Source organism: Mauremys reevesii, linkage group 1, assembly GCF_016161935.1.
Source record: "Mauremys reevesii isolate NIE-2019 linkage group 1, ASM1616193v1, whole genome shotgun sequence".
NCBI lineage: Eukaryota > Metazoa > Chordata > Testudines > Geoemydidae > Mauremys > Mauremys reevesii.
The window spans coordinates 145791629-145816035 of NC_052623.1; the positions used below are offsets into that span (position 1 = coordinate 145791629).

General features: G+C 41.1%; 1 protein-coding gene across 5 annotated transcripts in view; it reads right to left on the bottom strand.

Annotated features, from left to right (window-relative positions):
* APOO (apolipoprotein O) overlaps nt 1-24407 on the bottom strand; it is an 83296-nt gene that overhangs the window by 51783 nt on the left and 7106 nt on the right. For 4 of the 5 annotated variants that reach the window (XM_039518409.1, XM_039518410.1, XM_039518408.1 and 1 more), the window contains exons 2-4: nt 7182-7292; nt 4496-4615; nt 571-625 (exon numbers count right to left, since the gene is read on the bottom strand). In XM_039518409.1, coding sequence (XP_039374343.1) covers nt 571-625; nt 4496-4615; nt 7182-7292 — 286 coding nt within the window. Of the gene's footprint in view, nt 1-570; nt 626-4495; nt 4616-7181; nt 7293-7628; nt 7778-24407 lie in introns of those variants that run through there. The other variant, XM_039518412.1, reaches the window with a different exon arrangement.

Here is a 24407-nt window from a genome sequence, read left to right on the forward strand (position 1 = left end):
ATCTTGTTCCCTGCTTGGCCCAATTATCCTAGATGCCCCTTTAACTTATACTGTGGATGTTCTTTATGTGGACCCATTACTTAGAGCCTGTTCACACCACGAATACTGCAGATGTGCCTGTATAGTGCCATAATGCAGACACTTGCTACAGAGACAGAAGTGGTTTTTCCATTGCTGTAGTTAATCCACCTCCTTGAGAGAAAGGAACGAGGATGACCTAGCTGTGTCTATACTGGGGATTTGGTCAGTTTAACTACATCTTAATTTTTTTAAACCCCTAGTTCAACCCAGCTATGTTGCTTAAGTTTTGATGTAGATCAGCCCTTACTCTTGCACTGTTTACGACAGACACAGGACTATGCTTTTAATTATCAGAAACATAATACCATGATGCTCCACAAAAGAAATCCAAGAAATCCACAGAACAAATAGCAGAAAGATTTGAAGTGCTGAATAATGTTTAATGGAGCTTTGAGCTAAGAGAAAGCACATGTAACCATAGCCATGCATCATAATTTTTCCCTATCAAGCATCTTACCTATTAGTAAAGAAAAATGTAAGCTGATTTACCTCTACCACGTTCAACAGTTCTTTCTACTTTGGGCATAGCGTTAGTGTAAAGATCCTGGAGGGAAAAAAAAGGGAAAAAAAAGAATATACAGTAGCAAAACAGAAGTAACTGTTGATTATAATAACCTGATGAAGAGTGACAACATTCATTTTATACATTCCATGTCAATTCAGGCACAGCAGCCTTGTATGTTTGAGACTGTTAAATATGCTTGCAGGTCTTTTTATTCAAGATCAAATCAGCAAACAAAATTAAGCATTGTTTTCTGCCAAAACTGAATGATCTCACAGTCAGCATAGAATATTCAGAAAATTAAAGGGACTTCTCTGGTACATATGTGCAGTTCTGATTTTATACATGCTACCAAGACCTCTTCCCTTCTGTCCCCTTCTCCACTCATAGTTCTGTTTGCCTAGTTTTACACTTGACACTAAACACAGCAAGGAATATTTTCAACTGTAAATTCTGAATGAAGATTGTGTCCACTGCCTCAAAAATGAAGAGAAGACAAAATTTAACACTGCATCAAGATCCTGATGATAGAGCAGAAATTAAGGAATTATGCAGCTGCTCTCCTACCACATCATGCTCAGGTATCTTGGCATATCTATGCATTACAAAATAAATGAGTTAGCACAGAAGAGGAAGGCCACATAGCTATAGAATAACTCATTGCTAGTGATCCATGGAGACACATTAATGATTTTGAACAGTTATTTTCTCTTTCACCAGACTAGATGATGACAAATTGGTATAACAGTATTCTTGGAGGATATGAGGGTTAAATGCATAAGGATGCCAATTTAATTCATGAAAAAGTGAATTAGTCCAGATGCTCAGTACTGAAGCTATGATAGTTGTCTCAACTGCAGGAATAATTTCGAGACTTCTCCTGTACTGGAAGCACTCAGCTCATGAAGCAAGAATTCACACTGCTCTTATTCTTCAGCTATTGAGAAACTTAATCATACAAATGCACTGATGCCTGCCTCGAGAGAAGAACATCTTAATATTTACAGGGAGATACTGCACAAAATTACCTCTAGAGAGGTAGACAAATCAATAGGTAACACACACATTCCTAGAGTTAAGATGTAGAGAACAATCTTGCAATATCACTTAAATAATTTTACACCCTAAATTCCAGGTACAGGGAAATGAAAGGACTAAATTAATATACTGAGTAAGGGAACAATATCTTTAGGGCTCTCATTTATTTGCAGCAGTAACAACAACAAAAATCTACCATGGAGAAAGAGTTCACATGGGGTAGATTTAAGCATAAATCAATCAGTTTACGGGAGTTGGTTATGTTATCAGCTGGTACAAAAGAGCAAGGTCTAAAGATTTTATAGCATGTTAATAAAAGCCTGAACTTCTGCCATGCAGAGTATGATGCTCTCCGTTTTACAGCTTTAAATAGTTGAAGTAGCCTTTTAAAGAATTTTTCTAACAGTTAACAATTATCAAAGGCATAAAATGGTACATGAATCTACTCAAAACTGGTTTTCATTTGTTTTCTGGATTAAAACAATTTTTAAATATCTGAAAGAGCCACCCCAAAATGCTACCTTCTGTAACACAATGGGAGAAAAGCTCTCCTTGAGATCAAAGTCTGAATCAAGTCCCTAAAATCATGCACTTTCCTTGCCTACTGTGTAAACTATGTCTGTTAAAAACACCACAGTATGGTGATATTGCAGACAGGAAAGCTATCAGTTTACTGTGTAAACAAAAATAAGGCAGGGTAAGAGATTAACAGACCGCAGAGCCTTACAGTACAGAACAGTAAGTACTCTGAGTCAGTCCAACTGAATTTCCAGACAGGTCAGTCCTCTCTGAAGTTCCACTCCCAGCATGATGTTTACACTGGTTGTTCCAGGCAACCAATAGAACACAGGAATTTAAAGAGGTCAGACCCTGCATGTAAACAGTCATAAGCAGAAAGCCTTTCAGATCCCATTTAACATGGAAGCCGAAATACCACAGTAAAGGGTATGACACGTCAGGGATTATGTCAGTGTCAAATTGGAAAATCCATTTTATTTTGAAAAGGCCATGTATTTCAACCTCCATTTTGACTGCCCTCTTTAGCGTGGCATTGTTGTCTAATCCCTGCTACAAAATGGATGCACAACTCGGGGGTCCCCAAATGCGCCCGCGTCCTGGCCAGCGGTTGAGCATCCGCCGAAATGCCGCCAATTATCGGTGGCATTTCGGCGGCGACGCCTCTCGATGATGTCGCTTGCCACTGACAAGCGGCGTCATTGAGAGGCGTCACTGCCGAAATTTGGCGGCATTTCGATGGATGCGCGACCGCCACCACGGTCCTTCATCTGGTGCCCGCCAGACGAAAAGGTTGGGGACCACTGGGATAGACTGTCTAGCAAGCTGTGACAGAGCAATCAAGGGACATTGGTTGTACCCTAGTGAAACAAAATTAGCAACCAGCAGGCCAATGACTTTGAATGAGACTCTACCCAGAAGCCATGAGGGGGACAACCATAGCTTAGAGCCTGGAAATTCCCCCGGGGAAGAGCAGGGGCAAGAAATGCGTCAGAGGTTGTTTTAAAAAGAGGAATGTCCTAAGCAAAAGAGTCCATTCCATTGTCACATGCAGAATGCTGGGCCAAGCATGAAGAGCTGTCTGGCCTAAGAATTGGACTGAATCCAAAGTTCAAAAATGTGGTGAGGTCAGGCTGAAGGGGACCACGTTCAGGGGTTTGTCGTTTTCCCAAGAGCTGTATGTAATTCTTGTGCTGTTTAGAAAGTAAAAGCATTTGTGACTAACACATTCTTTCACTAAGCCTGCGTTCACTGCATTACTAACACTGTTGTCCCTAGGTGTGTAACTAGGCTACCAGACCTCCCATAGTGAGGTGGCCTCGGAGGTGTGACATTATATGCTTAAAATTTGACCACGTAGATGATTTTTGCTACCACAGTTATATAATTGTAACAAATCTTGTACAAATTATGTTGAATTTGATTCCTATTTGTACACATGTATCATTTTCATTTGCTTCTGGGTAACGCCCAGGAGGTACTTTACATCTGGTCTAGCCAGCACATTGTGACTAGACTATTCAAGTTGACAGCCCATCAACACACACAAGGGGTCATGGAAGAAGCTTATCCCCACCTGATGGATTTTCCTGTCAATATTTTAGTCAGAATATAGGTAACGGCTCTTGCTTTGATTCATCTTAGCATGCAAGGGCATGTGACCAGCTTTAAGAGCCTGAAGGGCCTCCTTTTTTATATTGTTGTTCAGTCCTTTAACTTGTATTGTACAGAATTTAGTTGTACTTGAGAGAATAACAGAAAATCTAGGTTAAAATGATCTGTACAGAGGACCACAATGCTTTGCATATGTTATACAATTTTCTATATTATACGATTTTTTATGTATATTGCAGTAATCTAACTTCCTCCTTCCCTTTCCCTGCTAACTGCCACAAAAGGCAACAACCTACACAAAGATAGGGGAATTGGGGGTTGATAGCAACTCTGGTATTTTTAAGATAAGGAGAAATTGTTAAACTTAAGAGCTAAAAGACTGGGGAGCGGAGAAGGGAAGGTTTTTGCAGCTCAGACAAGGGAGATCAAGGTTGAGTTTAGAAGTTGGGGGGGGAAGGATTCTAAAGCTTTTTGGTTGTTTTTTTTGGCCAAAAAGGGGTACAAGATTTGGTAAAATACACCATGCACAATTGCAGGAAAAAAAAAAGATCCATTTCTTTTTCCAGAAACACTTCCTAATGACTAAAATATCTTTAAATATTCAGACCCCTCAGAGATGTTTCTGCCTTTTTTTTAAAAAGCAATTCACTAATTCAGATCAAGACAGGTTTTAATAAGCAAAATCCTCAATCATCCTTAACTACGGAAACATATGAGTACTTCCGTAAGTTAAAACTGCTATACCTGACACCAAGCTGTATATGGCGCCACAGAATGCCGCAGATACGAGATCCCCTCTTCCAGCTGGGTGTGTGGTTCCTCCACATATTTAGACTCATGAGTTGGACAGGAGTAGAGTGAAAGCTGTGAATATTTGCAAACAAAAGGTTAAAAAGGTAGACTTGTACAAGAAAGTCCTCAGGGCAGGAGCTGTATAATTCAACGGTGCCTACTGCAAAGTAAGTGATACTACAAGACATAATAAAAATACAGTCAAGCTGTGAGAACTCTATGTGAATTAATGAATAATTACACATCATGAGGAGAGCCTTACTAATTGCTCCTCTGTTCAGACAAACAAGTTGATGGCTAATCCAATTACAGGTTTAAAAATAGAACATCAGACTCATTTGGTCCCAAAAATCACATACATAATTGTGAGAAGTGTTTTCTATACTTAATCAGCAATATTGGTTCTCAGGGTTTGTATTAAGTGTACTAGATCTTAGAGCAGTCATTTTCTGTATTTATCCAAGCCATTATTAAAGACTTTAAGTAGTTTTTAAATTAACAGTCTGGTGGGCTTTTTATTTAGCAGAGAATTTGAGATTTACAGAAAATCGTACTATGTTTTGGATGGTGCAATTGTTACTTTCAGTAGTAATGGACAGCATTAGCAACACTGTTGTAAATGACATAGGTGGGATGTCTAAAGAAGTAGTATTTACATAATGAAGACACACCTAATGTCATTAGTAAGACTATGATTTAGTCACTGGTATTTTTAGTAAAAGTCATGGACAGGTCACGGCAATAACCAAAAAGTCTCAGCCAGTGTCCTGTCCGTGACTTTTACTAGAAATACCCCAACTAAATCTTAGGTGCTGGGGAGGAAGGGGTGCTCCAGTGGATGCTGCTCCTCCTCCAGGTGTGGGGGGGAGGTGCTGCTGCTCCTGGACCACTGCTCTGGGGCAGCGCCCGGGACCAGTTGCCTGGGGCCACTGGAGCAGTGGCTGGTGCAGCTGACCCCAGGGCTGCACCAGCCGCTCGGGCCATGGCACCAGCCACTGCGGAAGTCACAGAATCCATGACTTTCCTGACCTCCGTGAAAGACTCACAGCTATAGTCATTGGATATTAGCCTTTTAAAAAAAAAAATGTAAACTTGTGTCACTACCTGAAGACTGATACCTTAATACTCATTCTATTTTACATGCTATTGTCCTCTCTTGTTTATTTTCTTAAATATGAGCCGCAGAAGTTTTGGCAGAGATTTACAACCAGTTAATTGGAATGCATGCAAGAAAATGCATATATAATGAGTACTCTTTTTAAACAAAGTATGACAACTTATTTTCCTAAAGTAATAAGACACACGAACTGCAGATTTGACGACATAGTACACAAGCAGCTTGACAGTCATTTCATTCTAAATCTTAAATTCAGTCCCTCATAATACTCTCCAATAAGTTCCTTTTTAGGTTGACATTTCTCATACCTAGTGTTACCCCAAAACTACTTTTATTTAAGCCCTTTAAATTTCAACAAACCAAAAGCCGTTTTTAGTTGTAGGAAAGAATAATAATTCTTTAATGTCAAAAGTATTTGAGTGCAAAATGTTCCTAATTTAAAAAAAAAAAAAAAAAGTCAATGCAACAAGCCAAGCACCAGTTTAAGCACAGAGGGACTCTTGGAGAAGCCTGAAGAGATCTTTTGGGTCTGGTGCTGTCTAAACAGACTTGGGGCTGTAAGCAAAGAAGTTATCCCCTGGTTTGTTGTGTTCCCCCTGCATTTGGAGAAGCAGCACTTTTGTACGTTCCTTGTGAATGAACAAGACGGCATCAAATAATATATCAGATTCCATGATCAGTTTCTATTCCCAACTGGAACAACTTACAAGGCCTCAAATTTTGACTAGCCATTCAGCTCAAAAAAAGAGGTAATGGCCAATCCATACGCAGCTTTAGTGTATACATAAATATGTTTTTAGTAACAGCTATCCAGATGAATGCACAACTAAAGTGCCCATAGGCTGTTATTTCTGTAACCCTGCTTTTCACCCTGATTTTTTTTCTGTTGTTGTTCATTGTGTTTTGTCCATATTTAAGCCCTGATCCTTCAGTGCAAAGTCTGGGGATCCCTGTACACATGTAGAATTGCAAGCTAGTAGGCTGCATTGCAGGATTGTAAACCAGAGAGGGCAGGGACCATGTTTCATCTCTACAGTTGTATTTTAAGATAGACAAGCTTTTGGTTTTGTTGCTTTACGTAAGCCTGCAAATGAAAGCCAACAAAACTCCTCATATAAACAGCACATGGTGTCTGCTGGAGATAAAGACATTCCTGTGGATTAGATATACTAGTATCGGCAGCTTTCTTAGGCTAGAAAGCTACTCAACGAAAAATATTTTATTAGAGGTTTTTAGATATGGAAAAATACTACAGTATTTTGTACATGAGCAAGTCTCAAAATGTCAAACAGGCCTCAAAACATATAGTTAGGAAAAGTAAAAGAAGAGCTTATGGACTTTTGCATTGCAAGTTTAAATTAATTATTCTTTTTTCCTTATAATATGAAGACAGACATGCAAACATTTTTGCCCTCCCAAAGTAAATGATCTTACTCTGTTAGACATGTGCTTCTTAATCTGCTAACATTATTCCACCGTCACCAAAACACTATGAATACAACCAGAACGGCAGGGTCTTACCTCATCAATTTTTAGCAACTCTTTTTTTGGAGTTTCCTTCTCTGAGGATGAAGCAAATACTTGGATGGACAGCAAGCTCAGACTAGCAGGTGCAGCCCCCAGACGCATTACCTAAACACAGTATACAATCATACACAGTTTATGCACTCAGCTGGAAACACGTTAGACAAGTATGTTTGAATACTTTCCATACAGAGAGCTATATGCACAGCAAATATAAACCTGAGTTGTGGTCAGAGGTAGGGCGTACTGGCACTGAAGAATGCAACATGCTCAACAGTAAGAGCCAAAATACTCAGAAAATCAAGTGTAGAGTTGAACGGCACAATATCTAGGAGTGTATATTTCCTGCATTTTCACCTCATAAGATTCCCCCCCACACCCGACACACACACACACACACACACACGAATTACAAATTATGGCCAAATTTTGAACTGTAAGTACCTTAAGCCGTGCTCATAAATTCATAATTCACCCAATTTTACTGAAGTTGGGATTTGGAGATGTCATCACATTTCCTCCAGTAGAACCTGCTCAGCACCTGTGAAAGACGGCCCACTTCTACTACGGTGCCAAAATATCAAAGTTCTGACATACAATCCCAGCCGTCTCAGTTACTCAGAAGTACCTCCTACCTACATTCACATGGGAGCCTTGAATTAAGCATGCTGCAGACTGCTTAATTTATAAAGAGAAAGGTGCCATGGGTCAAGCAATTTTTTTTACTTTCATAACTGATGCAGCAAGCTCAGAGTGCTGGGGCTATGAACTGCCACGCCTAGAGGTTCAGCCCTGGCACAAATTAAGCACTAGCAACAGAGGTGACGTTGCCAGGTCAAAGTAAGAAGAAAAGACTATTGTATCTGAATACATAACAGGACTACCATCTTGAAAGCAGATATCTTTCCCATTTCCAGAATATGTGCTGCAATGCCATCTTTTACACAGACTGCAAAGAGTGATGGAGTTTAAAACAGAAACAAATGGAATATGTGGCCACTCAAGATGACTGTGAATTGAAACTGGGAGCAAGGAAGAAATTTTTCCAAAAGTGATTTGCCCCCACAACTCATCCAAAAACGCCAATTAATCCATACAAGATCCTTCCATAGTCTCACATTCATACAGTACTTTTCACAAATAAATTTGGTCTACACATGAAGTTGCACTGGTACAGTATAATTAAAGATGTTATGTTGCACCAATTTAGTTAAACTAGTGAAATCTTTATGTTTTAATAATGGTGATAATAGCAGCCCTTAGTAGTAGTGCAAATACCTTAGATCAGAGGTGGACAAACTACGGCCCACAGGCTGGATGTGACCCTCCTGCCTGGCCCCTGAGCTCCTGGCCCGGGATGCTGGCCCCTGGCACCTCCCCCACTGTTCTCCCTCCCCCACAGCCTCAACTTGCTGCACCATCGGTGCAATGCTCTGGGCGGTGGGGCTCTTGCAGAGCTGAGGCCTAACCCAGTGCTCTGTGCTGTGCGGTGGTGTGGCTGACTCCAGCCGGGCAGCGCGGCTGCCTGTCCTGGTGCTCTGGTGCTCCAGACAGCACGGTACGGTGGCACAGAGCAGGGGGGGTTGGATAGAGGGCAGGGGAGTTTGGGGTGGTAGTCAGGGGTGTGGATAGGGGGCAGGGCGGTCAGAGGGCAAGGAACAGGGGGGTTGAATGGGCGCAGGGGTCCCGGGGTGGGGGGGGACTCAGGAATGAGAGGAGGGGTTGGATTGGATGGTGGGGGGCAGTCAGAGGCAGGGGTTCTGGGGGCGGTCAAGAGACAGGGAGAAGGGGTGGTTGGATGGGGCAGGGGTCCCCAGGAGGCAGTCAGGAATGAGAGGAGGGGTTGGATTGGACGGTGGGGGGAGGGGCAGGAGTCCTGGGGGGTGGGTGGGCCTCAGGGGCCGAGCCGCCGGGGGGCGGGGTCAGATGGGGGGCAGGGGCCGGGCCATGTCTGGCTGTTTGGGGAGGCACAGCCTCCTCTAACCTGCCCTCCATACAAATTTCAGAAACCCAATATGGCCCTCAGTTTGCCCGCCCCTGCACTGGAGGAATGCTCCTCACCTCTGTCACAGCTAGTACACTTTCTTATCTAAAATTTCAACCACCAAGTATGTAGAGAAAATGTACTTATTTTACACACACACACACACACACACACACACCAAGTGTTTTTAAACCAAATTTCTTCCATCACGTCAGAGACTGCGTGCTGACTGAGGACTACGTTCAGTTTAAGTTTGAAGTTTTTTTTTAATATATAAATAAAACAAATGACAGCAGCAACTGTTTTTTAATTATCCACATACCAGATAACAGGTCAAACTGATAGACACCATGGCCCCCAGCAGAAGGCAGCTCTCCAGGACTGAGTGCAGTGGAACAAGCCATATGTGACTCTTGCTCTGCCATGTGGTCTAGAACTGGCTGGCACTGCCCTAAGTGAATGTAGAATCAGCCCACAAGAGGCCAGAGCTAGACACAGTAGGAAAGGGGCTGAATACCTAGTAAGGTCTGCATGAGAAGCTCCTGTCCACCCCTTGAGAAATAAAGTTCTTCTATACCAGGGATCGGCAACCTTTGGCATGCGGCCCACCAGGGAAAGCCCCTTGGCGGGCCGGGCCAGTTTGTTTACCTGCCGTGTCCACAGGTTCGGCCAATCGCGGCTCCTGCTGGCCGTGGTTCGCCGCTCCAGGCCAAAGGGGGCTGCGGGAAGCAGCGCGGGCCGCCGCTTCCCACAGCCCCCATTGGGCTGGAATGGCGAACCGCGGCCAGCAAGAGCCGCAATCGGCCGAATCTGCGGACGTGACAGGTAAACAAACTGGCCGGCCGGCCAGGGGGCTTACCCTGGTGGGCCGCATGCCAAAGGTTGCCGATCCCTGCTCTATACCAAGGTCAATACACCCTTCAGCACAGCTGCTCTGAAAGGGGGAGGGGAACGCAAATTGGACGCATCTGTAACAATGTGGGTGAACCTGGCACACTGTATTTTGTGATCCAACATCTCAAAAAAACAACCAAACAGAATCTTATCAAACTTCTTAAAGCTTTTTACTCATGTGCCAAGACATATCATGTGAGAACTAGCTCACAGGATCATGTATTTTTCAGGAAGTTTTAAGTGTTTGAAGGAGAAGGGGGTGTGGAGGAGGATAGAAAAAAAACTGTTGCTTACAATGAAAGTGCTTTATCAGCCATAACTAGTGCCTTGCTAGCACAGCTGTATATCAAAACAATACTTTTGCCAGAACCATGAACTCTGTTACACAGCAGAGCAAAGATGTGACCTACTTTGTTAATAAAAAACATTTGCTTAAGCTAACAAGAAGCCTTTACACACACATTAATAGGCCTTGACAAGAATATAAATAATATTTAACTAATGATTAATTCTAGGGTGTATTCTTTCTGGGCTACTTGGAAGCTGTATGTTATTTTTATTTTACTGCAAGCCTGTTTTGCCACTAATCATACAAAAATCCGAAGTGCAATTTCATTTGTAAGTACTCCTACAAGAAAGTTATACCCACTGGGATTTTTCAATAATAGTTTTTCCAAAACCATAATGAACAGCTCAAATATTTAAAGCTAGCATATGTTTCACACAAAGTCGTAATAAACTAAACAGTTTTACTGTGATAGCTACTAAACTATGAACTACACTTCAAAGAAGTCAGTAATTAGGAATAAACTCCTATGTGATATAAAACTTCAAAAATGCAACTCCAAAATGGTTCTCCACTTCTCTGGTAATCTAATTTTCCTCTATTTAGCATGTGCAGATACAATGTTTGTGCCTTCAATCCAATCTCCTCTGCAATGAGTCTTCATTGTAGAAACAGCCCGTTTCTATACAAAACCAAGCTGCTTTCACTGAATTATCTTTCAATTTCTTAATGACAACTCCAATGTAAAAAACAAATTAATAATCTACTGTACTGTTAGGCAGCAGACCAAAGCTTAAACAAGTAGTTATGTGTTTATGGAAGAGAAAAATCAGTATTTAAGTTTTCAAGTAGTCTTCTTACTTCTTTTGGAGAAAAACCTCATTGACTATATTATTTCCAGATTGTTCGAGGTTTCTCTTTTCTGCAGTATCGTATTATAATAGAAAAAATAATCTAGAAAAGAAAACACATAGATGCGAGCTATCGGGACTTCAAGGAACTTGGATATAGGAAGAGTAAGTAGGAGTATTACCACTCTTTCTTTGTTAAGAAATTAGATTAAGTAGCCATAACCAATGGAGCAAAAAGTATTAAATCTAGTACAGTAAATTTAAGTAGAAGCTCAAAAGTTACAAACACCTTGGGAATGGAGGTTGTTCATAATTCTGAACAAAACATCATGGTTGTTCTTTCAAAAGTTTACAACTGAACATGGACTTATACAGCTTTGAAACTTTATTATGCAGACGAAAAATGCTGCTCCCCTCCCCCTTTTTTAGTAGGTACATTTACTACAGTACTGTATTTACTACCCTCCCCCCCCCTTTTTTTTTTTTGGTCTCTGCTGCTGCCTGATTGCATATTTCTGGTTCCAAATGAAGTGGGTGGTTGACTGGTTGGTTCATAACTCTCAGGTTCTACTATAATTTTTTTTATTTTTAAAGTGATATATAAAAAGTCTCACCAAAGTATATATTATATGGTCCCATTCCAGCACACCTCAGTTCTCAAATAAGAATCAGTATTTATAGGGGTACACACAGACAGAGCAAGGGAGTTAGATTTATTGTTCATACTGTAGTAGTACCAGAAGTGCACCAGACACTTTCAACAGGGTGTTTTTTATTTATTTTATAATGAGAACTAATTTAAGCTACAAAAATATATTAATCTTCCACTTCTAAAGAGAGGGAACCCTTCAAGTCACAGCAGCACCGTAATGGCCCTATATATCAATAAAGTTTGTACCACACAAAACCATAGCTAAAAGATTTTTTTAAACGTTTTATATACACAGAAACATTATTTACTTTAGATCGTGAAAGGTTCGCTTGTCCCATTTTCCGTTTTCAGAATTTACTTTAGAATCTGATTTTGTAATAATGTACTAAGAATAATTCCTAACTTATCTATTTTAGAAAGCATTCTGATATTAATTGTATCTTCAACTTGCTTCACTCTTACTGCTATTCAGTGGGTACCAAAAAAAGATTGCATAAGTGCACAAATTTTCTCCAGCCAATGCTCTGTATTTTTATAGCTGACAAAAAAATAAGTGACGAGTGTTGCTTTTGCAAATAGTGAACAGAGTTCAGCTTTACTTGTAGAGCAAACTATATCAGCAAACTGGTGGAGGAAGGCTATCATATTTCATCTTGCATTGTTTTGTTTTACTTTCTAGAGTCTCAAAAATATTTAACAATTAAAAAAATTCCCATAGGAAAAATAAATCCTATTCTGCCTCACAAGATAAACAGGAAAAAGGAGCTAAGGGACAAAGTGGAGCTTTTTTCTGGGATGATTTCTTCTATGTAAATTTCCTAGGGCTTTTCTACGCAAACACTTAGCTTGGGGCAAGCTGGAGTGTAAATCTACCCCACACCAGCCTGGCACATATTAAGGTCTGTGTGGACCCTGCTGCTGCACACTAAATGTTCCCTAGTACTCTTTGATCTAACCCATTTCAAACAGTGCACTGCAGGGTAGTGCAGTGGAGTCGCATCTTATGTGGGGGTTAGGTTCTAAAGTCAGCGCGTAAGGCAAAAGATCGTGTATAGTCAAAATTACCCTTGAAAATCCCTTAAATCGCCCATAAAGTACAGTATACTGTACATGGTTTTGTGTATACAACCCTGTACAGTAATATGTACAAATGTATAATGTATACAGTAATGTACAGTATATAATAAAGAGTACATATGCAAAATATAATTTTACAGTACTGTATTTTTAATTACAGGGGATTGTCAGGGCTTGATGTCGATCCAGGTGACTGAGAGCGAGTTGTATACGAAGTGGTTGGCTCTGGTTCAGCTCAAGAAGTTGATTGCGTAGGCTCATCTGCTGCTGGTTGTTTTTCCTTGAAAAACACGGTGATCGGCAACTGTCGAGGTTGTCTCTTGAGCTGCTCAAACATTTCTTGATATGGTCTCAAATCGTCCGTAATACTACATGTGATTTTGAGGCTTCATTCCACAGAAGGATCGTATTCAGAAATTAAATCAATCAAGTGTTTCGCTGCTTGGAACACTTCAGCAAATTTATAAAGATTCCAACTTGCTGGCTCTTCCTGTTTGTCGTCATCATCTTCGCCTTCTGTAGACGATTTTATCAGTTCCTCTAACTCTTCGTTAGTCAAGGTTTCTCTATGGCTCTCAATTAATTCTTCAATTTCTTCCTTAAGGATGTCAATGAAGCCAACACCACCCACTTGCCTGGCCACCTGAACAATGCATTTCACTTCTTTGTCAATGGTCGGGAAACCCTTAAAATCATTCACACGTTCTTTCCATAGGTTTCGCCAACATGCATTGACTGTTTCAGGCTTGACTACATCCATTGCCTGTTTAATATAAGTGATGCAATCGGCAATGTTGAAGGACTTCCTACACTCCATCACATTAAGATTGGAATGCGCTACATATCCGTGAGAACATAAGCCTCGTGTACGTGGCCTTGAAACAGCGAATCACGCCTTGTTCGAGAAGTTGGAGGTGGTATTGGGGCGGGGGGAGACAGACGACTTCAGTGTCGTTATGTGAAAACCAGAGTGCTGCAGGGTGGCCAGGAGCATTGTCTACAATCAGCAACACTTTAAAGTCAAGTCCTTTCTCTTCGAGGTACAGCTTGACCTGTGGAATGAAACACTTGTGGAACCAATCCAGAAATAATGCTGCCGTCACCCAAGCTTTTTTATTTGACTGCCAGAACACAGGCAGGAGATTTTTGTTCTTGCCTTTTAGGGCACGGGAATCTGCAGCCCTGTAGAGCAAGCCTGGCTTTGTTAAATGCCCAGCTGCATTGCCACAAAGCAACACGGTCTTTAGATGCTTTGAAGCCAGGGGCTTGTCGAAATGTAAGTGCGGTTGGACATTTTTTTCCAAAAGAGCCCAGTGTCATCAGCATTAAAAACTTGTTCTGGAAGATAGCCCTTTTCTTCTATGATTTTCTTTAGTTGTTCAGGGTAGGCTTTTGCTACCTCTTCATTGGCAGAGGCAGCTTCAGCAGTAGTATGTACGTTTTTGAGGTTGAAGTGGTTCCTAAAACTGTTAAGCCAACCTTGGCTGGCTTTGAATTCCTTCTCATCGGAGGGCTGTCCCTCTTCGGCAACAGGTTTGAACAGCATGTAGAGGCTAAGAGCCTTTTCTCGCAACATGTTGCCATCGATAGGCACACGTTTATGGTTCATGTCTTCTAGCCACAAGTTTAATGCCTTTTCAGTCTTCACTAAAGTCTTATCACGAACCTGGCTCGTTACCTTAGCAGTTATTGGAGCACTTGGTGCCACCGCTTGACGAATTTCTCTCTCTCGAATTTTGATGGCACGGATGCTAGATTCGTTGCAGACATATTTACACACCATGTTGGAGACCAACATACTGTCTCTCAATAAGTCCAACACAGCCAGTTTTTCCTCCAGCATTGGAGCAGATCGCTGTTTCTTTGGCTGAGCACCAGATGAAGTAGTTAGCTTGCGTTTAGGGGCCATGTTGTATGAAAAACACGTATCTTTAAACACTAGAATCACACTCAGTGCAGCGAGATGCTCACACTATGAGAGGAACTGAGACCGAATGAGGGAACAGCAGATTCACGTCTCCTGTCTCACCTCACTCCAGGGCATACACTCATTGAGTGGAATGGTGGGTGGAATCACCTGCACTATTTATAGGTATCTTGTTGTTTTTCTTTTTTTTGCCAGGCGTATATAGTTGAATTTGCGTAAGTTAAATGTGCGTATGATGTGACTCCCCTGTACATTTGTACTCCAGCAAACCATATGTTCATGTAGACAAGCCCCAAACGCTGCTGGATTGCCTTTGGGTTTTTTTTGAACTGGCAGGTTCTCAAGACTGGAGAATCTTAAACGCACTCATAATGAAGGGTGGGCAATCACTGCCCTAGTACACAGAGAAAGTGTTCTTTCCCTCTTGTATCCTTGAGTACAAATATCAAGAAGGAACAACTGGCCATTTCCCCATTGCCTGAAGTCAGGGGGTAGGTTTTAGGCATTGGGATTTGTCCACCTGTGATGAGCCAGATACTCCATTATCATCTACCATGGATGTATCACACTTCCTCTAAATTAAACATCTGTACTAGCCACTGTAAGAGAGGGTTCTGAACTGGATGCACCATCATGTGACCTAGTATGGCAGATCCTATGTTCCTAAAATATCCCTTCAAACATTCGTTTTCTTCACTGACCACTGAGATTGGTGTGTCATTATAGCGTCCTCTACTGGCACTGGCTCCCCCTCCTCCCCCGTAAACAAATTCTGCAAGATATGTTTTAAAAGAAAACTGCTAACGCTTACAAACAAAATAAAACAGACAAATAATTGTATGGTCAAGAGTGTAACATAAATAAAGTGCTATTTACATAAGCCAAATTGTCCAAGTTGGAATCCTGAAATGGCCTTTATTTTCAGAAACGCTCAGCACCCACAACACTCCCCATTGAATTCAAGGGTAGATGTTGGTATTCAGCCCCTCTGTAAATCAGGGCACTTCTATTTAGGTGCTTAACTTTAGACGGCCAGGTTTGAAAAGTTTGGTCTCTATAAGTATCTATTACATCTTTAGGAAAAAGTTGGATGGCTTGGAAAGCAGAAGTGAATTAAATCATTTATGATCTGGTTGCTTACTTATTCAGCAAACTAGACATGACGCCATATTTGAAACAAATTACTTTAGGGGTGGAAAGTTTTGCCTTCTCACCCTCTCTTACTAAAGGGAAAGTAGAAGCTGGAATTTCACAGAACCAAAACACTTTATACCTGCCCTGTGTACGAAAAGAGAGACATACATACCAGCCACCAAACTCAACTGTAATTTTAAAACAGATTGTGTTTTCTTTTTAAAGTCATTTGATATAAATGTTTAACACTGACATTTTAAAGTTTAACATTTAAAATAAAACATAATTTGGCAAGAATATCAGTTTCAAGATCTCCAGAGGCAGCTAATACATATCCTCTGGCCCTGAAAGAAGAAACAAAATATTCAAAAACAAAGGGAAATGTTCAAACTACTAGATTTAGGTCAGACAACAGTTTGCTCTCCCTCCTTCTTGTAAAGGGATCGACTACCAACTACTATAATCTTCAGAGGGGGTAGCCGTGTCAGTCTGTATCAGCAAAAACAATGAGGAGTCCTGGTGGCACCTTAGAGACTAACAAATGTATCTGGGCATAAGCTTTCGTGGGCTACTTTTTTGTAGTGACCCAGCCACTCTCATCTCCTACAGTGCCCAACTAAAACCTCTCCAGCGCATCATCAAGGATCTACAACCTATCCTGAAGGACGATCCCTCACTCTCACAGGCCTTGGGAGACAGGCCAGTCCTCGCTTACAGACAGCCCCCCAAATACTCACCGGTAACTACTCACCACACAACAAACACTACCCCAGTGAAAGGTATGCTTATGTTCATTTTGGAGAAAATGTGGTTTGCAGGGTGCTTATGCATAGGGACGCATGCTGTGGCTCACCACCCTAGGAACATTCTAGAGAAGGCTGGGGGGGGGGGGGTAGGGGGGAGCTCAGCATGTGGAATGGAGAACTATGAGCATGTGATAAAGAAATCCATATATGGAAAGGTTAACTCCTATTGGTTAGAGGTTCATGTTAGTTATGTAACTTGTTATGTAAGTGCCATGTGCTATAAAATAGCACGGGGAGGGGCTCCTTGCTGGAGGGACTCTGCCTGATTTTTTGTACCAAGGGCTCTCCTTTTGTATATATTAAATAAAGCCTTGTTGAATTGAATTGAATCACATTGAACTGAATCGAATCGCATCACATGTAATCGAAGTCCCTTGATTTCTACCCAGCATCAGACTCAATGGGAACCACAAAATCCCAACACCAGGAACCAATCCCTGCAAGAAACCCTGTTGCCAACTCTGTCCGCATATCTATTCAAGGGACACAATCATAGGACCTAACCACATCATCCACACCATCAGAGGCTCGTTCACCTGCACATCTACCAATGTGATATATGCCATCATGTGCCAGCAATGCCCCTCTGCCATGTACATTGGCCAAACCGGATAGTCTATATGCAAAAGAATAAATGGACACAAATCAGACGTCAAGAATTGTAACATTCAAAAACCAGTAGGAGAGCACTTCAATCTCCCTGTACACTCAATAACAGAGTTAAAAGTGGCCATTCTTCCACACACAAAAAACTTCAAAAAACAGACTTCAATGAGAAACTGCAGAACTGGAATTAATTTGCAAATTTGACACCATGAAATTAGGCCTGATTAACGACTGGGAATGGCTGGGTCACTATAAAAAGGAAAATTTCCTTCTGTTGATATTCACCCCTTCTTGATAACTGCTGGGAATGGGCCACATCCACCCTGACTGAATTGACATCATTAGCACTGACCCCCCACTTGGAAAGGCAACTCTCATCTTTTCATGTGCTGTATATATTTATATCTGCCTACCATATTTTTCACTTCATGCATCTGATGAAGTGGGTTATAGCACATGAAAGCTTATGCCCAAATAAATTTGTTAGTTTCCAAGTTGCCAGAAGGACTCCTCATTGTTTTTATTATAAATCTTGTGACATAAAGTTTGTGTTCTACAATTACATGTGTAAATTAGAGATCAAATCTGCTGTTGCAAGCAATTAATTGTACTGAGACTGTGGGTAGGAAGTGATTATGTAAAGACCAAGGGGGAAAAACAGCAGTTCAACATGTGATATGAATCTAACCAATGAAAAATAATTTCTAGTTTAGCTGCTCTAAATTTATCAACATAGTACAGTTTGCTCAGCTTTGGACTTGAGAATTTTGTCCTGAAATACCTAAGAAAGTTGATTTTTCCTTTACTTATCACTAGTTTCTTCATTTATATAGAAAATAAAGTCTTAAAACAAGTGCTTTCATCTCGTGTAGTAATTTAATTGGAAACAAACTATATACATTTTACATTACTGTAGTTTTTCTGACATACAATAACTGGCAATTCTTTCTTGTCCTAACTGTAAAGCTACAGCTAACAAAATATTATGCAGGCATATTAGCCAAGAGCAAATGGTCTTCTTAGAAAGTAAAAGCACCGAATAAATATTAACAGTTTTTAAAACAACACCACATACTCTACAAGTATCTAAAGACTTAAATATTCCAAAGTTTGGAAATATCACATGTATTCTGAGAAATGAAGAACAGACAGCAATGGAAATGCATGAATTTAAGAAGCAAAAAACCTCAACAGCACAGCATATTTTTTTCAGAGGTTTAAAAACGCCTACTACAGTGTACACCCTAAACCACTTTGAACCAGTACTGAATTTAGATAACTAGAAGGAAGGAAAATGTGATTAAAATATTAATGTGTACTTAGTATTTTTGTGCTATTTATATTTTAATATAGTTGGTAAAGAGAGCTCCAGGGTAACAGTAATTAAATTTTAGTGAAATTAAAAATCAGTCTGAGCCTGAATCACGACAACCTAACAAGAAGCTGTTTTCACAGTGAAAAGCAACAGCAAAATAACATGCTGTTCAAAGTGGACAGATAATTCCAATCTATCAGAGCTTTTGACTGTAAACAACTGGAATTCAAACAAAAATTAGTGAATTACCACACACACCACCTCATTTTTCTGGAGTGAATTTTATGAGTGATTTTACAATTAAGGCTTTCATTTTTAATGCCAACTTTGCTGATTATCATCACTTGGAACTATGTGGCATATACAGTAGAACCTCAGAGTTACAAACACCTCAGGAATGGAGGTTGTTCGTAACTCTGAAATGTTCTTAACTCTGAACAAAACTTCCTGGTTGTTCTTTCAAAAGTTTAAAACAGAACATTGACTTAATACAGCTTTGAAACTTTACTATGCAGAAGAAAAATGCTGCTTTCCCTTTATTTTTTTAGTAGTTTATGTTTAACACAGTACTGTCCTGTGTTTGCCTTTTTTGGGGGATCTCTGCTGCTGTGTGATTGAGTACCTCCGGTTCCAAATGAGGTGTGTAGCTGACCAGTCAGTTCAAAACTCTGGTTTCATAACTCTGAAGTTCTAATGTAGTGAAAAATATAGCTTACAAGGGAAATTAGTGCAAATCATCCATTCAAATTACTGTAAAATTCAAAGTCCCCACTTGACTTGGTGTGAATAGAGCTGGTCAGGAATTTTCTGACAAAACAGGTTGCCATCAGAAAATGCCACTTTGTCGAAACCAAAATGTTTTGGAAAAGTATCTGTTTCATGGAATTATAGAAATGTGGGGCTGAAAGGGATCTTGAGAGGTTATCTACTCTGACCCACACACACTGAGGCAAGATTAATTAAACCTAGGCCTCCCTGACAGATATTTGTCAAACCTGTTCTCGAATCACATTGACTTGGATTGCACTGGATAGCTGAGTGGCAGCCTGTAAATCCCCCTCCCCAACAGTCCGTGCAGCTGCTTGGAGGGGGTATAGCAAACTCTTGTGATGGTAGTTGTGGGTTCTGGCAAGCCAGGGTAAAGGATTTTTTGGATAAATGGAGAGGGAAGAACCAGGGCCCATACCAGGTGCAGGGGTCAACCTGGGATGAGATTAAAAAGGAAATGGAGGCAGTGTTAGGAGATCCAGAGGGATGGGGGGTGGCTGAGGAGCCCATTCTCCTTTGGTATATGGGTAGTGGAAGAAGGCCCCTGCCCATTGACCTTCCAGGGAAAGGAGGCACTTCAGTCCACTTGTGAGAGGTTTGAAGTAGGGGCAGCATTATGGGAAGCTGCCAGTAATCTTTTAAGTTTGGTGCTGTTTCAGCAAGGGCTGCTGAAGCGTTGTAAAGTAGTTAGGGGTGGTTAAGATGATTTGGCACAACAGGGTTTATAGGCAGAAGCAGAGTTAACAGATCACCTTTACAGACAGGAGCTGGGACTTGGTCCTGGGGGAGTGGAGGTGAAAAAAGAAAAGGAGTCTGCAGCAGAGCAACCCCTCCCTCTCTCCCTCCCCCACCATTCTCCCAGGGGGGGGGGTAGAACCTTCAACAACTTCAACCCAGGCAGCCCCACGCTAGCTTCGCTTCTTTTCCTTTTCTTCTTCTCTTTCTCTCTTTTTTTTTTTAATTTGCTGCTGGTAGCCTATACTTTAAACCTGACTGACCAGACTAATTGGTTTTTTTCCTTTTTTCCTCTCCCCTGCCTCCCCCCCCATTTTTTTTTTTTTTTTTTTTTTTAATTTGAGGTACTTATACTTATATTATTGTTTTTTTTTTTTTTTTGGGAAGGACAACAGTAGAGGTCTGTATATTATACACTATTTTTTTTGAGTAAAAGATCCATGGGCAACCATGGAAACAAACGTTTTACTGCCTTTTGAACAGTCTCAAGGTAAAGACAGCACAGGTTAAGGCAGCTGTGTGGCAATAATTGTACTTGGTGCTGAGTTGTTACAGACAAATTGCACTACCTTAAAGAACTAAATGTAGGAGTAAGTGATTTAAAGAAGTGAAAAGTTACAAAATACCTTTTGCAAAAATTGATAATACAGGGTTTGGAGGAAAGTAAACATTTGGGACTTGTGGAAATGGTAAAAGGTAACAGTTGTGGTGTTACAAGAAGCAACTCTTTTTGGTTTGATAATAGAACCCAGTTATATAAATGTAACTGTATGTGCAACTCTGTGCAGTCACATTGGATGGAAGCTTGGTAATTAAATTATACCAGGGGGTCAAAGTAGAGTGGCTACTACCACCACCATGCTTCTGTCCCCAGAAGCCTTTACCGCTATTGAGGGGAAATGGGCCCTTTCCCCACAAAAATGGTCTATAAGGGACTGCTGCAGGCAGCAGGCAGAGAAATAATTTGATCAGAATACATTACCCAATAGTCAAATAAATCAAAATCACTAAAGGAACGTCAGGGGTTTCAATTGGAACTTAACTTGACTGCCCCTGGCTGTACAAGATGGGAGTATAAATCGGGGTACAGTTGTGTAAAAGAGTAATCACAGTGCAAGGGATGTTAGGAAAAAGATAATTTTGTGTGCACACATAGGAAAAAGAAAAGGAAAAGGGGAGCAATGATGGGAACACTGAGCCTTGGGGTGGCTGTGGGGAAATCGGACTGTCGCTTTGGTGGGGGTGCATGAAAAAACTGTGGGCATGGGAGAGGCAGTTACACCTTGTGTAGAATGAATATGGCTAATATAATGTTATGGAGGTTAAACTATTTCCCAGGACATGTGCAGTGTATATTGGAAAAGGGGTAAAAGAAATGCAAACAAAACATGGTACTTAATTAAAATCCTATTAGGGCTCCAAAAGGAGCCACAATAGGTTGTGCTCTCTTTTTCAGATCTGTGTGTGTTTTGGAGCAGGAAATGAAAGTGAAAACTAATCAGAATTCTGGAGGAAGTGGAACGTGTCCCTTTTAAGACAGTCTCTGAGCTGCTGATAGCTTTGGATCCAAAAGCAAGCCAAGAAAGCCTCTGTGTGGATGCAAATTACCTAGCTTATGGGGGAAGGAGGAAACTGCCCATAAGTAGCAGCACAAAGAACTTGCAAATAATGAATACATCTAGTCAGCAAACAAGCTACTAAAAGACTCAGATTATGGCCCTCCAGAAAAGGGAGGTGAAAAACAAGTCAAGCTTGAAAATAAGGCGGACAGGTTAACCCTAACGGGTGTGTGTGTGTACAGAGCAGAAATCTGAAGCTGTCTCTCAGCTATTACCTGAGAATAAACTTAAAATTTGGTACCACAGAGAAACTATTGAAAACCTGGTCTGTTGTACAAGAGGGGAAACTGAGGTACACCACCTCATGAATTTCATAAATGACTAGTGAGTGGGGTAATTCACTAGCCTGACTATAGAACAAAATAAGGACAGCCTGGAGGTAATTCTTCTGTTTTTCCTGCAATTAGCAAGGAAATTTGTAAAAGGAATTGGTATTACGCAATAATCTATCCCTACCAGGGGGTGGAAATTGTTTCTTTTGTTTTTCAGACACTCTACAAGCATGCTGGCACCAGCGGAAGAATAACCCAGAATACCATGGAGCTATGTTTTGTGTTGTTTGTCTGTAGTGTTTGTCTTGTTGCTAGCATCACTGTGTTTCAATGAACAGAAAACCTCATGACGTGGGTGGGGATGGCTTCAAAAGGCTGACCTGGGGGGGAGACGGGTATGGGAATGCAAAATGCTCAACTAGGAGGCCAGCACCTGTATAATAGTTATCATGGTGCCTGGAAATAGAACGGCAACTAAGGTGGGCCCCACAAGCCCTATGGGAATAATGAGAAGGGGAGGAGCTCACTGGGAATCAATGGAGGGGTGTGTGAAATGGTGTATATCCAGATAAGATGTTTGGCTGTGCCCCTCTCCTATGACTATGGAGGAGCAGGATCAATAGCCTATGGCAAGGGGTGGACAATTGGGTGTACTGTGTATGAGGTGTTTTCCTGGAAATCTACATATTACTGGGGGCACAATTACACCAGCCCATAACCAAACTACACACAGCTATATGGACTTTAGAGCACAAATGGATCTGTAAATCTTATTGCTGTGAATAACTGAACCAGGCCATACTGCCTGATTCCATACCAAGTGGTTAAGTTGGTTTGGACAATAACCCATTTCTCTGTGGACATTCAGTGGACTTATGATATGGACAAAAGCATGTAAAACCTGCAGGGGCAGCTTGTTGCAACTGTCAGCAACTGGACACATTAAGATCTTAACCCTGTAAAAGGAGGAGAGGCAGTGTTTTGGTGGTGGCTCGAATGTTGGACCATACTTCAGTGGTCAGGACTCGGTGTTGCTGTGGACTGTGTATTGTTAACTGTACTTGTGTTACGTCGCATATGGAGATAATCTATAAGTAATCGCTTCCCGGCTCTATGTGCTAAGATGTGAAAAAAATTATCTAAGCCCTCCCCACCCCGCAGTGTACTAGACAACCCAGAGCCAACCTTCTCGGGCCCACTATAGTGAGAAGTCTGGAACACTAATTGGAATAGGTGTGGTATGCCCGTACGAGAGAAGGTGCAGGGCACTATACCACACAAGGGGCAGTGGGACAAATGGAATATCAACACCTTCCACCTTGATGCCAGGCCCTATCAGGAAATGTGTCACCATATGTCCTATGCTTTTCCAGGGATACCTGGGCAGGAGGATCCCAAAAGAAAAAGAAAAAGAGAAAAAAAAAGGCGGGGTGGAGTGTTAGGATATAGATATTCAGGGCTGTCTGCAAAGGCCTTTACTTTAAGAATTTAGGTGTATTCTTATACTTAGCTAGTTATAGAGGTATAAAAGAAAGAATCAAAATCACTGACAGTGTAAAGGCCTTCTCTTACCGTGACAGTCTGAGGCCTTGTTCTTAGGCTAAGCCTTTGGTTAAGCAGCAAAGGCAGCCATAAACTGCGAGGTGGATGGTCACATCCTTACATTCCAAACTAGTCACATTGAAATAAGGTGCTATTGGGCTGTTAGAAATACAATCCTGTCCTGATATTCCTATCACCTCCAGAGAAAGGGAAGAGCCTAGAAGATGTAAAAGGAAACTTACTTTGATAGCATCCTCTCTGGCAAGAACTCACTTATCAATAGCTGGGATGTGAAATCCTCATTTCTGTATTGTTCTATCACTGTGGTCTCTACTTCCCTATTCTTTGTCTGTATAATCTCTGTCTGGTTCTGTGATTGTTTCTGTGTGCTGTATAATTAATTTTGTTGGGTGTAAACCAATTAAGGTGGTGGGATATAATTGGTTAAATAATTATGTTACAATATGTTAGGATTGGTTAGTTAAATTTCAGTAAAATGATTGGTTAAGGTATAGCTAAGCAGAACTCTTGTTTTACTATACAGTCTGCAGTCAATCAGGAAGTAAGGGGGGGGAATGTGAACAGGGAATGGGAGTGGGGGAATTGGAATCATGTTTTGCTAAGGGCAGGGAATGGGAACAGGGACACAGGCAAGGCTCTGTGATGTCAGAGCTGGGAAGGGGGACACTGAGGAAGAAAACTGGAATCATGCTTGCTGGAAGTTCACTCCAATAAATATCAAATTGTTTGCACCT